Raw genomic sequence first — 17,155 nt, 5'->3', positions numbered from 1 at the left:
AAACGCAAAAAGGCTCTGTGGTAATAGGATTACAAGCACACGCACACAAATAAGGAAACTTGTACCAGCCAACATAGGAGTTTCCTCCTCTGGGATCTGGGGTTAGTGTACAAAAACATGGCCCTTGGAAGACTGTTCATAAACCCAGTGCTATCTTTGATTATCTGCAGGAAAGTCAACATGTCAAACAGAGGATGTTCAGTCAGGAGACAGCTGTACAAGTCACTTAACATGACACAGTTGAAGTGATTTCTGAAAGTCCAGAGTCCCTTTCCCCCCAAAAAGCTCCAAAGGTTGTTTTTTTTTATAGTAACTGCTTCTCAATCACGTCTGTTTGGATGTGACTGTTTACATCCAGTTTACTTTCTTGCATGGTTACAAAATAAAAGCACATTTAAACTTCATTTTCAGATTTAAAAAAACATGGTAATTATTAAATCCTCAATGAAATGCATCTAAGAAGGATATTGATTACAATGTTTTTTTACGAGTTACTAAACATATGAAATACACAAAAATGATTAAGAAATCAACAGTTTTCTTTTTGTGTATAACATAATTTAGAGATCTATGTTAAGCACTTACTCAACTTTCTCTTCATTCTTTACAGTTCCTGCTTCATATGTTGAAAACGTGAACTTTATGAGCCTGTACACTGCTGCTCCCAAGTGGCCAAAGAAACGATTTTTTTCCCCCAGATAGTATTGGCAGAATTCTGTTAAAGCTACTATTTGTGTATTTTCAGTCTTAAGATGTTTGTAATAGTATAGTCTGTAAAGTTTATGACATCAACTAACATTCATTGATATTATATTTGACAGACACTTTCAGATTCTGAATTTTACTTTAAGCGTATTATAAACAAAGAAAAATATAAATGAAATAGAGAAAAATCTTATTTTACTTCTTGTCATTCCAGCTAATTCCCTTTCCACTAAATTCACTTAAATGTTTACTACTTGTATTACTTTCCGTTTCATTCACTTTTTTTTGTTTTTTTTACTGATTTTTATTGCCTTTACCCCTTTTTCTTCTGCTGTGTTTTAACATTTTTAAATCTTTTGTTCCCATTGTTCTAAATGACCTTACTGTGTATTGTCTCACCGTGTCTATGGCCATGTTGTTAGGGATCATTTTTCATTGGCTACTTAGTTTTCCAGCTTTGCTTTTTGTCACTAAATCACAATATAGTTTGTTAGCCTATATGAATAAAAAATGGCCTGTCATGTTTTGAATAATAACAAATAAATAGATATCGTAAGAAAAGTTATATGCAGTGAGAATGTGTTTTTATGTGTGAATTAATTTAAAAGCTATTTGTGTTCTCTGCAAATGTTGTTGATAAGCCTACTACACACTGAGTAGTGATACCAAGCAGCTCTGCATTTAGAGATACACTCCTTTCACCAAGCCTTTTAATTAATGGACCCATTTCATTTCTCATAAAGTAAAAAAAAAAATAATAATGCCTTTTTTCTTCTACTACAGAGAGGGTAAATTGTGATGAAAAATAAAACAATATTCTGTAATTGAAGCATTTTGATAGGAGATTTAAGCCTATTGGGATGCGGTTAAATAAAGGTTTATAAATAGGGTATTTAACCCCCCTACTCTGTTAATAAACATGGAGGGAATAGTTTAATTTAATATTAAGTGATTCTGCACTTATTGCATTATTTAATAGTTTTTATTTTTTATTTTTGTCTAAACCTTGCCTTTTTGATCTGCATTAATGTATTTCTATGTCTAGCAAAATTCTTTGCTAGACACAAAAATACATTTTAAAGTCATCCCCCAATTTTGTCTGTTTTTTGAATGAATTTAAATTGTACCTCAAGTCTTTAACATTTGTAAAAGGAAAAATAGCACAAACAGTTTATGATATTTTGAAGGAACTTTCCCAATGAAATAGAAAGTGAAAACTGATATGCCATTGTATATTTGATTCATTGTTTATCTTGTTTTATTTATTTTCTTTTTTTTCTTATATTCAGTCCAGACCTCATTCACTGCACTTTAAGACATTGTCATTTCATTTCTATATGTTCAAATGATGTACTGTTAATTATTGACATGACAGCTGTTTCTGTACAGAATGTAACCATATTTTGTATTTGTGTATTGATTTTGTATTTGTTTTTTACAGTTGTACATTTGCAAGAAATGTTTAATAAATAAATAAAAACCTTGCCTTTTCCGGTTAAAATGTTACGTCATAATAATAGCCAATCATATTTCGTACTTTTTTAAAGACACAGCCCTCAGCCAATGAGAGCCCGGCTTGTGCGCTTGTCGGCAGCCAGTACCGTCCGCTTCATAGCTTGTGGAGTTTCGACTTCGTTGTTGTGGCGCCGTTCACAAGCGGTGAGTGTCGAGAGCTTTTGTTTTCTTGACGTTTCTCCATTCGTGTGTGTTGCGTTTGTAATCTCTGGAGTTTAAAAAATTTATAAATGTTTCCGTATCCAATGGCAACCGCTTAACTGAGGTTTAATGAGTTTATTGACACGAGGCAAAATGGCTAACCAGGCAGCTACTGTTAGCCTCGTAATAGAAACCAGTGAAATAAGCCTGGATAGCTTCAGACCAGGAAGTGCCAAGACGAAACCTTTTTCAACTTTTTTCGTTAGCTACATTTGAAGTCACGTCTAGAGTAAATAGATAATGTTAAGGTTAATGTGCTTCTTGTTGACAGATTTGAATTTTGGCTCCTGGCCTTTGGCCGGTGAGCTTTCTATTTCCTGGTCATGACGTCACAGGGTAACCATTCTCTCACTGTTTACTTTCTGTAACGACATGAGGACCTGTGCTGTCTCTCTCCGTTTCGTAGAGGTACACTGGAGCAGCCATGGTGAAGATTTTCATCGGGAACCTGTCTCCTGAAGCTGACAAAGATGAAGTGGAAGCTCTGTTCACTCAGTATGGCACAGTGACAGAATGTGCAAAGTATAAAAATTATGCTTTCGTGCATATGGAAGACCGCAAGGCAGCCAACAAAGCCATCGCAGAGCTTGATAAATACAAGCTGAATGGGAGGCCCATCAATGTTGAGCCCAGCAGAGGAAAGAACCAGGGCCCTGTGAAGCTCCACATAGCCAATGTAGAGAGGGGCTTCGAAAAAGAGCTCCGCGAGCTGTTTAAAGAGTATGGCACGGTCACAGAGTGCTCCATTGTAAAGGACTTTGCCTTTGTGCACATGTCCAATTCTGATGAGGCCATGGATGCCATACAGGGACTGGATAACACTGAGTTTCAAGGTAAGTCGATTCACTTCTCAATGAATGAAAAGATTTACGGTTAGGGGGCTTTCATACTCTTCATGTTAAGCGTCTACATGTCAGGGATTTTATTTTTTTTGCCTCAGGAAAACGCATACATGTTCAGATATCAAAAAGCAGACCTAGAGGAGGATACGAGGAGATGGGGGACTATCCTCCACCACCACAAAGAGGAGGCTATTATCCCCCTCGCTATCCTGGGGACAGGCCCGAGCCTCCTTACAGGGGTCGCATGCCTGCTTACCCTCCTCCACCCCCATCGCCCCCTCCACCAAGACGAGCACCCTATCCCGACCGTGGCTATGGCGAGCGAGAAGGCTATGGGGTGGTTGATTACTATGAGAAATATAGAGCCCGTCCGTACAGCACAGGAGGTTACGATGACAGGCGTTCGCGTGCCATCCCCCCTCCTCCTCCTCCTCCCTCAGCACTGGTTAGAGAACGACTCGGGATGGAGACCCCGTACGATCGCCGGCCGCTCCCCCCCCCTCCTCCATCCTACATGGTCAGGGACCGAAGCCCTATCAGACGAGCCCCACCACCACCTCCTCCGCCAGCGGGTAATGGGTACCCATATGAGCGCTCCCGTCTATCCCCACTGTCCAGACCCCCGATGTATGCCCCTCCTCGCCCCAGGGACTCCTACACGGACAGAATGCCTCTGCCCCCACCACCACCTCGCTACGCGGGCTATTAGGCACACAAGTACAACACAAGGTGAGACCAGAGAGTGGATGTTTCATAATATCATGAAAATCACATAAGAGTTGGCATAATTGAGAAAAAAAATAAATATCTACCAAAATTAATTTATTTCGTAAGTTAAGCAGATTCACGCTTTCAACCTTCTCCACCAACCAGAGCTCCAAATTCCTGAAACTAGCCAAGAAATCAGTTTACAAAAGTGAAAACATTTTGCTTACAGAATCCTCAAACATTGCTGCTTTGACATCAAAGATAAGTCTTGCGCGAGTTCTTAGTAAAACGCGCTCCTTGACATGTGTGGTGTGCTCTCTTTCCAGGTTTAGAATATGACAAGATCGTCGCCGTCTGCTGATGCACGTGGCGCTATGCATCCCCTCGTCTATGGCGGATTGCGTTGCGTTCCTCTGCGGCTTACTGGAAGATACTGTTTGCGGGAGAGCTCCGTATTTAAAATCATACGACTCCATGTCTAAAGTTCACGTACTCTTCTGAGCTGTTTATGCTTTTTCTGTTCCTCTGCTTGTTTTTACTTTTCAAATCCTTCAAATGTTTGCAGAATAGGTGCTCAGTCTATTTCAGTGTGACGCATTAGTTCAGCCAAAAACACTTTTGTTCTTCAATCTTTTTTAATGGATCCGGTATCTGGGTAACTGACAATATTTCATAACAAGGGAAGTCATTTAAATGCAAAGAGAATTTTAGACATTGCAACAACAACAAAAAATGTGTTTAGCCTTAAGGTTGCAGGCTGATGACGAGATACTCATAACTAATTCAAAAACATCGAGTGTCGCAGGACTTAAGTATAACACTTGTTGTGTAGACTTTTACGGCAATCTTCAAATTTGCGACACATGTTAGCAATGTTAGCATGACAAATCAAAAGTTCCAGTGTGGTTTTTGTTCTTTTTTTACGCTTTGTGTTTTATTTGGTTGCGGAGATCTACAGCACCGTTATGTATGATTTTATTTACTTTACAAGATGCTCCTCATTTTGAAGGCCTTTTAATAAACGAATCAAACCAAACACAACGCTTTAACTGTGAAATTATTCCTCGTTTGGGGTAGGCCTTTTTTTAGTAACGTACCGTGGTAGACTGACACTCCCCCAGACCCTGTGTGAAGTAATATATTATTGGGTGTATCTCCAAACACCCGTCAGAGCTCTTAGCTTGAAACATGGTACGTAGTGCTTCACTTTCTGTTTGTATCGAGGGAAAATTAAAGGAAAACATGAACGAATTTCAAGTTATTCAAGAGCCAAGCAGCCGCCGGTCTGCTCCCAGTCTAAAAGCTAGCACTTCAACTACAGTGAAATAACTTTTTAAAATCAAAAATCATTGATACAGGTTCAGCGGAGGAACCAGGCTTGACGAAGGAAGACATTTTGAAACAGTTGTTTACATGGTTAAGTTGATCCTCAGTCAGTGGAAGTTGTCGCTGTTAAAAGAAAAACAAGAAATGATTATTTAAAGAAGAAAAAAACTAAAATTATTGTTTATATTTCCGGTTAAGTTCCCTGTTTTCTTCTTTGGCCTCTCAAAATGGTTTGCGTTTATCTGAACATGGGGAACCGAATCCAACCTCAAAACCAGTCATGAATCCAACCTGTGTTAGATTTTATTTCCTATTAGTATGACAGTAATAAACTGACCTTTGCGTTGGCCCATGTGTCTGTTGTCTTGCGATGAAGTCTTAGTTTCACATCAATGTGTTACACTGTATATATGTCACACATCCCATTACTGTTTGTTCTCTCAACATTGACACCTTTTTTTAAATATTAGTACCCACAATTGCATGCAGTCTTGGATTTCTTAGTATTTTTACTCTTTGTAGGTTGTTAGACTCTAAGCAGGAGACGCCAGTGCATGGTAAGTGACCCTGGGAAGATGTGCAGCATCCACCAAAGGAGAGGTATGTGATGTTTACATTTTAATTAAAAAAAACAAAAACCACCTACTAATGCAATGAACCGTCTCCTGCCTCCCTCTTTCATACCACTGGGTTCCCATTAGCTGGGAACACAATTTGAGAGAGAATTCCCATTTAAGAAAACGTCTCATGTTTTTACTCGCTAATAGAGAATCTGAAAGTTTTTTTTTCTTCAACGACCTTTCCAAAAAAAAAAAATTCCCTCACTGTTTTTTAACATTTCATAATGCTTAATCCACCGTCCTATCTGTCCTTTTAAAATCAGTCTAAGGCAATATTCGTGATCCCAATGCTTCCTTTTGCTTTTAACAGTCAAAAGGATTTGACTTCTTTCTCCTTCAATTGATTTTGATGCATGTCATTTCAAGCTAATGGAAAACATACACACTTATGTTAATCACTGAAGGTAAGTATGCTAACTATCTCTACCTGTCCACAGACCTCTCTCAGCTGTGGAAGCTGTAACCAAACAGGAAGTGGAAAAGACAGAATCAGACGATTCTTTGTTATATGGTAAGGCAGCATGAGTTCACCGTCCATAAAGAGACCCGTCTTTACTGTGAGCTCTGTATCAAGTGTGTTTGTTTGTTGTTACAGGACGTGGATTTGATTCATGCAGGAGCATTTGGTCCAATGGTTGGTGAGTGGGAGGTTCCAGTTGTCAGAAAGCCAGCAGGATGATCTCTGCAGCTGTTGATACGATTATAGAGGCCGTGATGGAGGAAAATCAACTCGTCAGTCTGACCGATCGGATCTGTGTTGAATCTTTTTTACTTGAGTCATACCAAACTATACATATATAAAGTTAAAAGAAAGCAGACCCCCTAGTGTCTCACATACTAAGATCATGTAACCAAACCCCCTCTACCTTTTTCTTAGTGAACAGAGTTTTGGAACATATAAATTTGTAATTTAATTTGACTTTATTTAAAAGTGGGACAATTAACATGAATCAGCAACAAACAGATTTAAATGAACATGAATCACCTTAAAGGTTTTTCTCATTGGCACTTTGCCAGATGTGGCTCAGTGGTAGAGGTCAGGGGTTCGATCCCCAGCTTCTCTCAGCAACATGTCCGATGTGTCCTTAGGCAAGACACTTAACCCCAAGATGCTCCTGCTGCTTCGACAGCAGAGTGTGAATGGATTCATTAATACTGATGGTCACTGTTGCCGTGTTGGTGTGACCTGCGGTGTGAAGGCCCTGACAAACCAAGCAGACTGCAAAGAACTAGTGGTGATGCTGGTTGCCTGTGGTGTCGCCTCACGTCTTGGCCAAAAAGTGTCACTAGAACACACCACAAAGACTACAGCCGACGACCAATCACCATGTACGGGTAGCGACGGATCCGGACACACCGCAAAAACTAAAGCGACGACCGCTCACAGACGGTCTCCTTTGTGGATCAGTGCCTGAAAAGCACTTTGATCAGTCAGAAGAGTGTCATACAAGCTCCAGGCCATTTACCATGTTGGCCATTAGAATAAAAAAACAACTCAAAAATTGTGTAGTGAGAAATGTTAGCTTGAATCTATTGCATGTCCTTTAACACAACTTTCAAAGTATTTTTTTGTGATTCATGCTTTATATTTATGCTTACATGTCATGAGCCTCAAACTGTGTCATACATTCATACTGTAGAGTATGCTATGTTTAAATCTGCTGCAGCTGAAAGTTGAAAAAAAAAACATTAAATAAATTGTCTTGAGATTTTTAAGTGTGGCGATATATTTGTTTCTTTGCCTTTTTCATGTTAGTATGAGACATTTAAACATAACCATGGTGATTTAAACACATTTTCCTCTAGGTCTATTTAGAACTCTTAGTCAAACAACAGGACTTTACCTTTTATAGAAGATTGCAGATTGACTACGTTCCTGTAGAAAACATGCCCTTGTTTTAACTTTTTGCTGTGGATCTGACAGTATTTGGCTTGTTATGATTGTACAAAGAATTAGTACATGACATGTGATTGGTCCTGCAGCTGTCTTCTTTGTAAATCCTGTCACTCTTTATTTATTTATTCTTTGTTAAGTGTCTTTGAGTATCCAGAAAAGCGCTATATCAGTCTAATGTATTATTCCCTCGTGGTAGCTTTTGCTTAAAATACGACTGAAGATCTGTAGTTTTTTTTTTTTTTTTTTTTAAGCTTCAGTCCTTTTTTGATTCAACCATTCAAATAATGGAGATTGTATCCGACACATGTAGTAGCCTATGAAAATATTTGACATCCTGAAAAAGAGCCATTCTTGAAAAAAACTGTAGCTGTGTTATTGTCAGTTTAAAGAAAGAGCTTCAAGATCTGTTTCAAAGAGTGAGGCGGGTCATTTCTCTATTCCCTTTTTGAAAAGTTTGATTTGCTCACTGAGGTCATTTCAGTTCAAATGACGACTCTCTTGAGGCCCTGACACACACACACTGACTGCACACACTCCCTCCTTGGTGGACTTTCCAGAATTCCAGGGAGGTTTACAGTTTCAATACTCTGTCTGTGAGGGGGGGGGTGGTGGTTATGGGGGTTTTGATGGTGCATCACATTCCAACGATATCAGCCTGGACTTTGTTATATGACTATAAAAAAATCCAAACAGGATACCTGACCGGTGGTTCTAATCTCTGACATCTTGCTGGGGTTATAGCGGTTTTTTTTTACCCCGGAGAGGTTTTGCCTTATTGTTTCGCCCCACAGAGTGAAACCGATTTTCCAACATTTGTATTCATGCCTGGTCTTAACCTGAGCTGAAGAACATAACTGTTCACATAAACATAAAAAACAATTTTACATCATTGTGATTGAACATAATTTTTTTTTTTTGCTCTTCTCAAGACAGTTTCCCTTAACAGTTCATCCGAAGAAGTGTGGAAGCTTATCTCAAAGCCAAACTGGTCAAACTGGTTGCATCTCCATACGTCTTTTGTTTTTCCAGGGAGAAGGCAGAATCAAAGATTGCCATCAAATGAAGGTTTCCCTGAATTTCTTGTAACAAATATGTCTGACAAACACAGTAATTAAACAACACAATAAGATGCTTTTTAAAAAACAATGTAATGTGCTCAAGTTAGAAAAATATAACAAATAACTGTTAACTAAAAAATATAATGCAATAAATACATGGTGTAAATATGATTTCACATTACAGAAGGGGGTGTTATCCAGATGCAAAGAACAACTGTGGAGAGTATATCAGTACAAACAAAGTAACATCTGACATCATGACTGGTACATAAGAGTTTCATCAGTCTCCAGAGGGCCCAGTGCTGCGAGTTCAGCTATGAAACTATTAGTCCCACTTGAGCCTGTGTCCATGACTGGGTTCATACTGGGCACACACATGCATGTCTCTCTGGACGGAGGCACTGTCAGCACCTCAAACTCCACCTCGAAGCTCCCCTTGGCCTCGCCCGCCTCGCGGATGATCAGCATCTCATACTCTCCAAACCGGATGAGGGCCTTGTTTGGAAGGTCCATCCTCTCAAGGAAGTTCAGCACCGAGCTGTTCACTGACAGTCTTCCTCTCTGACTCAAGTTCTGGATGGTGAAGAGCATGTCGGGGCTTTGTGGAGTGCGGTAGGCGTAGAGGGCCAGCTGTTTGCGGGACACGCGCATGTCATTGAGGGCAAAGGTGCAGGACTTGGCATCTCGTCCCAGCCTGAGAGGGACATCTGCATATTGTCGGCTCCTAATCCCCAAGGGAAGCAGCTCATAGAGACCTTTGACATTCTGATGTGGGTTGTAAAACTTGATTTGGAGACAAGTCAGGAGATCCTCCTCTGTCTCCATTGTTTGGGAGACATTCATCGGGAAAGATGATGAAATCAGTGGAAGATAAATTGACCTGTTGAACTTCAGTGATGAAAGGCTGATGGGACAGAAAACAATCACATTATGGATCATGGTAAGATGAAGTACTTTGCCAGTCAAAACAAAAGTAAAGAAATACATTCATTCCTTCTGTGTGATGTCTTTGCCTTACCTGTTTTTGAAGTTGTATTTATTTATTTGAAGACACAGATCTGGGCTTTAACTCCGTCCTTAAAAAAGAAAGTATAGTCTCAGACTGAAGTAAAGATGATGGTCCTGAAAACGAAAACAGGAACTCCCCTGCTGACTTTATCTTCGCAATGTGTTGTCTACGCCTCTCATGAGGAGGAGTTACTCAGGATCCAGTAGCAAGAGTGCTGCTTTCAAGTGCAAATTCAGACAAATCTGCGCTATACAAATCTTTGCAGGAGAGGACAAATCTGAATTCACGTTTCGGTTTGTCAAATTAATAGTGAGCTTAGAAGATCTGTCAAACAATAAAAACGACAATAAGAGTGTTTGCAGTAAGACAAACACACACTTGTAAGCAGCCAATTTATAGGCTACACACACGAGTGCAAGCTCCGTGGACCAGCAGCTTCATTACTAGTTTTCGAATCAATTATTACTTAGAACAATACATTCATTACCAGTAAATATGCATCTGTTTAGTGCAAACATACTAGGCTACCTCTTTTAGTATATTAACAGAGAAGTGATTCTAAAAACTTAAATACCTAAATAAATCATAATTTGTTCCATCTTTACTGGTTTCCATTTTTAAGGCTATTAAAGCAATAAAGGGGATGCCTAAATGGGTTATGTAACGTCTGTGCATTGATACATTATCTAAAAGGAAACATAATCAACTAACTTTTCCGTTATAATAATTTCATTTTTTGCATCGCTACACTGAATTATTGTGCTAAATACTCTGTGTAATGATAATTACTGGACTTCTATGATGACAGTCGTGATCTTTATGTTCAATTATAGGATGTGCGCCTGAACGTCTCATTACAGCACCAAAAAGTACCCGATGACGCAACTTGAATCGTAAAAGATATTGGATGGTTTTAAATGTATGACAACAGATTGCAACACACGCCATAACGGGAAATGGAGCCAAGTCATAAAGCGACTACACTGCACTGAGCCTTGTTTTAAAAAGGACCTGTAAAACATTAACCATTTACGGTTATTGTCAAGAAGTCGTTACCTGCTAGAATTCCTCTTAAGCTGGGAAATTACACGCATCGCTCCAAAGTGAAAAAAACCCCAAAACAATTATTTTTAATTGAACTAGTTAAGAGAATTTAATTAATTTTAATTTTAATTCAATTTAATTTGATTGTTTTTTGTTGTTCTTATTTTTGGGTGTACAATTTAATTCATTTTATTATTTTTTTTTTTTTCTAATAGTCTGGCCCACTCTCGAGCATAGTGGGTGGCGGTAATGCCTCTTAAAAGCTAGTTGCTACCCGCCATTAAAAACGAAGAAGAAAGAAAAGGGGAAGGCCGGAAAACACCAACCGGAAGTCCACTCGGCATAAGGAAGGCTCTCGAGTAGTGTTTGAATTAATTGCAGAGGCCGGCTGGTGAAAAGGTAACATTTAATGAACACGTCTATGTTTGAAAATGTACATTGACCAGAAATTAATTCACTGAAATGTCGACCTTCTGCCGAGTGTTTTAGTTTGTATTCTGTGTGATAATATAATCAGCTTTGCTTTGTGTGATAGCGAGGCCTAACTGTAAGCTAAGTTAGCATTAGCATTTTGCGATACGAAGATTTAGAATTGTGTTTATATTAAATACGTCACACATTTTTCACACTTAAATGTTGACGCTTGAAGATAGGAACGTATTTAATGTTATTTTAATTACTTAATTGATTAATGTACGTAGGCTAGTTAACAGTCGTTACGCTAACGTCAGCCATTTTACAATGAAAGGTGTTCAGTGTGACGTCACAGCGTGGACTCTGCACATGGACACAAACGCTTTAATGTTACCTTTGTCAAAATTCAAAACAAAGGTTATTATCTATAACAGGACTAACGAAATGACGCAACTAAGTAAAAACATGTTCGTATACTGAAACTAAATTAGAAACTTTACTAAAATCGATAATTAATTGAAACTGTATCGTGTGTTTACAAACCCACTACAATAATAGTATACAGAAAAAGTCTTTAGTGTTCTTCTTTGACACAGACATGCTAAGTGACACACCCATGAACTTTTAAAACCTTTTCCCTCTTACACAATTATAAAAGGTATTTTAAATGAAGTTGCTGGATATCTTTTTCTGCTTTGTCGTCTCGGTGTTAACAGTATAGGTACAATAAAACTAAACAAGTCAAGTTTATTTGTATAGCATGTTCAAAACAGCCTCAGCTGATCAGATTGCTTTACAGACAGACAAGGCGTAATAGATCAGACGTACATTATAGCACTGAATACAGAAAGAGAGAGGAAAGAAACAACCAAAAAACAATGTTTAATCAAATGTTTGATTTCTTACAGCTTATTTCAATGGCCAGGGAAAAAGGTGACACTATTAAAATAAATACTGAACCAAGAAACCAGCATTACAAGCTAATTTAAATAAAACTATAAAGTCAATATGGGAAAGGAAAAAAAAAAAGATACATCACTTACACATCACTACACTTACTTGCATTACAAGTAAGTTAATATATTTTCCCCACCGTATCTTATGATTCCTTTCTTTCCCTTTTTTCGGTTACGAAACAGATCTGTAACAATGGTGAAGATTTTTGTGGGAAACCTCCCTCACGAAGCAGACCAAGAAGAAATCAAGGCGCTCTTCACGGAGTATGGCACAGTCACAGAATGTGCCATCATCAAGAACTACGCTTTTGTCCACATGGATGACAGAAAGGCAGCCACTAAAGCCATTAAAAACCTGCACCTCTATAAGCTTCACGGCACACCAATCAACGTAGAGGCCAGTCATGGGAAGAACCAGGGTTCGGTTAAGCTCCATGTAGCCAACGTGGAGAAGGGGGCCGATGATGAGCTCCGAGCTCTCTTTGAAGAGTACGGCTCAGTCACAGAGTGTGCTGTTGTCAAGAATTTTGCCTTTGTACACATGTCAAACTCTGACGAGGCCATGGATGCCATCAAAGGACTAGACAACACTGAATTTCAAGGTAAGAAGTGTAACATAGATGAAGTTGTGACCAATTAAGATAAGATAATCCTTTATTCATCTCACAATGGAGAAATGTACAGTGTTACAGCAGCAAGTAGGATAGCCAACAAAAGAAAGACACACAGCACAATTAAATAAAACAAAAATATACAAATGTGAAAGATATAGATCAAATATCATGCACATTATATTTCAAATCTTATTTTGTGTTTTTATCTTTTACTTTTATCTAGGCAAACGCATCCATGTCCAGATTTCTAAGAGCCGTCCCAGACATGACGAACGGGACGACTACCCCCCTCCTCCCCCAGACAGAGGTGGCTATTGGCCCCCTCGCTACCCAGGTGAAGGGCACGAGCCTCCGCCTCCTCCCGGCTACATGAGAGGCCGCCTCAGCCACATGCCCCCAGGTTACCCTGCTCCTCCTCTGCCACCCCCTCCCCCTAGGCGAGCTGTTTATCCTGATCGTCCCTACGAGGGGGAGAGGGACAGATATGGCGTGGTAGATTACTATGAGAAGTACAGAGCCCGTCCGTATGGCATTCCCTCATATGAAGACCAGCGTCCTGGCGCCCCCCCTCCTCCGCCACCCCCTTCAGCCGTCGTCCGAGATCGTCTCATGACCTCGCCGCTTGACCCATACGAGCGTCGGCCGCTTCCCCCTCCTCCGTCCCCTTACTATCCCCGAGATCGCAGTCCCCTCAGGAGAATGCCTAGCGCACCAATGCCCCCTTCCAATAACGGCTACTCCTATGAGCGCTCCCGACTCTCTCCGGTTTCCAGGGTCCCGGCATACGGAGCTCCACGTGCCAGGGACCCCTACGCAGAACGGCTGCCTCCGCCACCGCCAGCACGCTACGCTTATTAAGCAAGGCCCTTACATGTGAAGGTGAGACTAGGTCTGAGGTAGACTGGTGTTCATATCTTTCCTTAAGTTTGTATGCGTCCCTGTAAAGGCCGGTCAGCGTGTGACTTGTGTTGCACGCTTTAGATGGTGTGGGTGAAACAAGGTTTGAAGAAGCACCAACAAAAAAGGGCTACTCGACAAGTTGTACGTTTATTGTAACTGCACTTTGTATCAGTTGATATGAGAGGCACAGTCCGACGAAGTCTGAGACCTCTGACTAACAAACGACATTCATGATTCAGAACTCGAAAAAAAGGTGATCTCATAGATGGGGGAAAACGTGCTTTTAACCAACAGTTGCAGGCAGGTCATTTGTGTCATCTGCTCTTTTTTCAGGACCGTCGTCCGACTGCGTCGCCGCTCGCCGCCTCCTGATGCACGTGACAATGTCCTCTTCCTGTCTGTGGCTGAGCGCGTTATGTTTCCCTGCGGCGCTCACCGGACGAACTGAATTGTCGACGATCTGTTTTGTTGTTATTTTGGAACAGTTTTTACACTCGTGTTTTCCCCTGATTGTTTTTAGTTTATTATTGTGCTGTAGTATTTTAAATGCTTGACGTCTTAAGTTAGGCGTTTCCTTTTTTTAATTTGTACTTTTACGTTTGAATTAGTAGTGTTCTCATGTTTTGTGTGACTTAAGGAAGCTGACCTCAGCAGCAGTTCTAGGCGATACATGTGACTGTAGAGTTAACTGAATAATGTTTTGTATTCAATCTAATCTGCACGCTGGTTCTATAGTGTTGAGCCTTGTCATCGAAAACCTAACCTCCATGTGGCGTTGCTGTAAACATTTAAAAAGACGAAGGGGTTTAAACAAATACAGGACGTAGCTGTCAGTAGGACGGTTACTACAAAACATTCACATGAACCTGTGCATTGTCGAAATTGTTTTTAATAAACCGATCTGTGCTGTAACCGCTTGAAATGAATCGAATACCCTGCTATCATGTTCTCGTAAATTTCCTCACCTCTCATGTCATGATTCAGCGTTATATCAATGATCAAAGCTCGCTAAACTAATCTGTTGAGATCGCCACGCTGATTAAAGACACATCTGAAATTCTACAGCGTCTATTTAATCCCCTCTCCCTCCACAGAGCCAGGTGTGAAGCTTGTTCACTTTTAAAGCTTAGAGAAGAAAGTCGAAAAACCCAACGTTGTACTCTTAACACGGTTATTAAGAATAGTTAACCTGCTGGCCATGGCATCAGAATGTGCTGAAGACCTCCTGAGTACACAGGTAAGTGAAGGGCTTCAAGGAGAACAGATGTAGAAACTTGTACTCACATTGAATTTACAGATGCATATTGCTGGACATGAGCATGATGTGTTTGTAACCTTGGAAATAAACTTTAAATACCAACAGGTCCTCCATGGTTAGCGATCTGATTTATCTTCACACAAACACCCATCCATTTTTAAATCCTAACAGCTTAAATGAGCTTAGCTTCACACATAGTTGACAGTCATTTTTTTTTTGAAGGTTGGCTTATGGACCAAGAAACTGAAATTAAAAAAATGAGGGAAGGACTCAGGGCAGCCAGGTTTGGATAAACTGGACACAAGTTTAGACTTTTACTGAATGGCTGAAAGGAAACAGTCAAGGCTACTATTAAACCTGCAGACATCATTATTTTCTTTCTCTCAAGCTGTGAAATAGGAAGTGAAGGAACAAAACACTTAAAAATGCTAGTCATTGATTTTACAGTTTTGATGGATAAAAGTGATTGAAAGTGTGCTGCCATTTAAACATCATACCTGCATGAATAAAATATTCAAACATGAACTTGGACTCTCTCTTAACTGTCACACTTGATTAAATCTAATGATGGGGAGGTGGGGGTTGGGGTCTTCTTTTAAACAGGTCCAACATAATATTTGAATGGTATTTTTCTTTTTTACATGAAGCTCCACAATATCAGGTCACTTTTACCTGCAGTGTGTTAGAGTTGCAAAAAGATACGAGAACAGATAATGGCAACCACAAAGTGATGGGAGGGATAATATAGATCTGTTATGTTTATTTTTGTTGTCCCTTATTTTTCAGTATTTTGCATAACATTGTTAACATACCTGTGCTGACAAGCTGGTTATGTATTTAATTAATTTCAATGCGCCTGTTTGACTGCATTATTCTTCTGATATTATTACAATATCTATGAATCACACAAAGTAATAGAAAGTACTCATTACTCTTATTTTTGAGTCTGCTGCAAGTGGTTAGGCACCAGCATGCAGGGTGTTGATGCTCCTTGGCAATTTTTTTTTCTGAACCAGGGAACTCAAAAGACCCTGTAGCCCATAATGATACATTTATCTTGAGGGTTTTATCTTGAGCGTGCACTTCAGGGATCGTGTTCACAAACATCCTGAGACCCCCTCGCTAGTATGATGCATTTTTTTCAGAAGCTGCGATTGGTTGATCCAAGAAAATGGAGGAAAAAATAGTCAATCATAGAATCTAGTCAGACGTGCAATTTTGAACACTGAAAATAGCATCTGTGTGATAATTGATGAGATTTTCAAATTATATAACCTACAAGATGTTTGAAATCACATGTCCACTTGTGCAGCAGCTTCTTCACCTGCTGATCATTACATCAGCAGGTGAAGGGGTCTTAATTAGTGATCGGATGCACCTGTGGAGGTGAGCCCATGTAGACAAACTCAACATGAATGTCTCACGTACTGAAAAAAGTCATAGATGGATTGAGATGTCTGCACAAATATTTTTTGTCTGTTCTGTCCAACTATGATTCAAAAATATTCTTTATAGTATATGTACATTCACAGTGATGGTTTGGTTCAGAGTTATTTCACAGCGACAGGTCTGACACTCTGTGACTGTTTAGCGTTCATCAGAATGTGTCCTGCTGCCTATGATGTTTCCTCTGATGGTCAACACAGAAGATGTCATATGTAAAGGCATCTTAAACTGTTTCATCAGTACAGTGTATTTTTTTACCACAATGATGAAACTCCAATCATCTCTTCTAAGGTGCAGAGCTGAAGGTCATGTGTCTGCCCTAGCAGTATGCACTTAATAGTCCAAATCCTGAGAGGCAGAAGTGATGCCCTCTCTGGTAGAGCTAGAAGACTCTATAGCAACACTTATGCAGACCACAGGCAAATGACTTTTACACACAGAGCCAATCTGAAAGCTGAACACTATGAACTGTATAACAAAACATCTTGACAGGTCTCCACAGGTCTTGTAAATGTGTTTAATTTTGGCCTCCTATATAATTTTTTTGTCCACCTGATTGTTTACGAAGTGCTTTGTAGTATTCGAGTCACCCAGTCTGCCTTTCCACTAAATATGCTGATATGAGACCTCAAATAGTTGGGA

At 39.7% G+C, this 17,155-nt stretch overlaps 3 protein-coding genes across 5 annotated transcripts; 2 read left to right on the top strand and 1 right to left on the bottom strand.

The window, feature by feature from the left end:
- The first annotated feature begins 2,282 nt into the window (after positions 1–2,282).
- On the top strand, positions 2,283–7,633 carry LOC109992819 (RNA-binding protein 4.1-like). 3 transcript variants are annotated; one of them, XR_010665104.1, is made up of 6 exons: positions 2,283–2,364; positions 2,828–3,254; positions 3,362–3,992; positions 5,820–5,897; positions 6,355–6,428; positions 6,513–7,633. XR_010665104.1 is itself a non-coding variant. In XM_029279646.2 (4 exons), exons 2-3 carry the CDS (start codon positions 2,846–2,848, stop codon positions 3,970–3,972), a joined length of 1,020 nt encoding a protein of 339 aa, XP_029135479.2. In that variant the 5' UTR covers positions 2,283–2,364; positions 2,828–2,845; the 3' UTR covers positions 3,973–3,992; positions 4,298–5,644. The 3 variants fall into 3 exon arrangements, 1 of the variants encoding a protein (XP_029135479.2); XR_010665103.1 differs by having other exon boundaries at positions 5,820–6,428; XM_029279646.2 differs by lacking the exons at positions 5,820–5,897; positions 6,355–6,428; positions 6,513–7,633 and adding an exon at positions 4,298–5,644.
- A 1,310-nt stretch (positions 7,634–8,943) lies between these two features.
- tifa (TRAF interacting protein with forkhead associated domain) lies at positions 8,944–10,035 on the bottom strand. The gene is made up of 2 exons (XM_020645589.3): positions 9,891–10,035; positions 8,944–9,776 (listed from the first exon to the last, which is right to left on the bottom strand). Exon 2 carries the CDS (start codon positions 9,713–9,715, stop codon positions 9,128–9,130), a length of 588 nt encoding a protein of 195 aa, XP_020501245.2. The 5' UTR covers positions 9,716–9,776; positions 9,891–10,035; the 3' UTR covers positions 8,944–9,127.
- Positions 10,036–11,171: 1,136 nt separating this feature from the next.
- On the top strand, positions 11,172–15,174 carry LOC109992843 (RNA-binding protein 4.1). The gene is made up of 4 exons (XM_020645614.3): positions 11,172–11,324; positions 12,479–12,897; positions 13,133–13,788; positions 14,143–15,174. Exons 2-3 carry the CDS (start codon positions 12,489–12,491, stop codon positions 13,765–13,767), a joined length of 1,044 nt encoding a protein of 347 aa, XP_020501270.1. The 5' UTR covers positions 11,172–11,324; positions 12,479–12,488; the 3' UTR covers positions 13,768–13,788; positions 14,143–15,174.
- Positions 15,175–17,155: the final 1,981 nt, after the last annotated feature.

This window comes from Labrus bergylta, chromosome 22 (genome assembly GCF_963930695.1).
Source record: "Labrus bergylta chromosome 22, fLabBer1.1, whole genome shotgun sequence".
NCBI classification, from domain to species: domain Eukaryota; kingdom Metazoa; phylum Chordata; class Actinopteri; order Labriformes; family Labridae; genus Labrus; species Labrus bergylta.
Note: the sequence above shows the minus strand (reverse complement) of the source record. Positions and strands in the feature narration are given on the sequence as shown.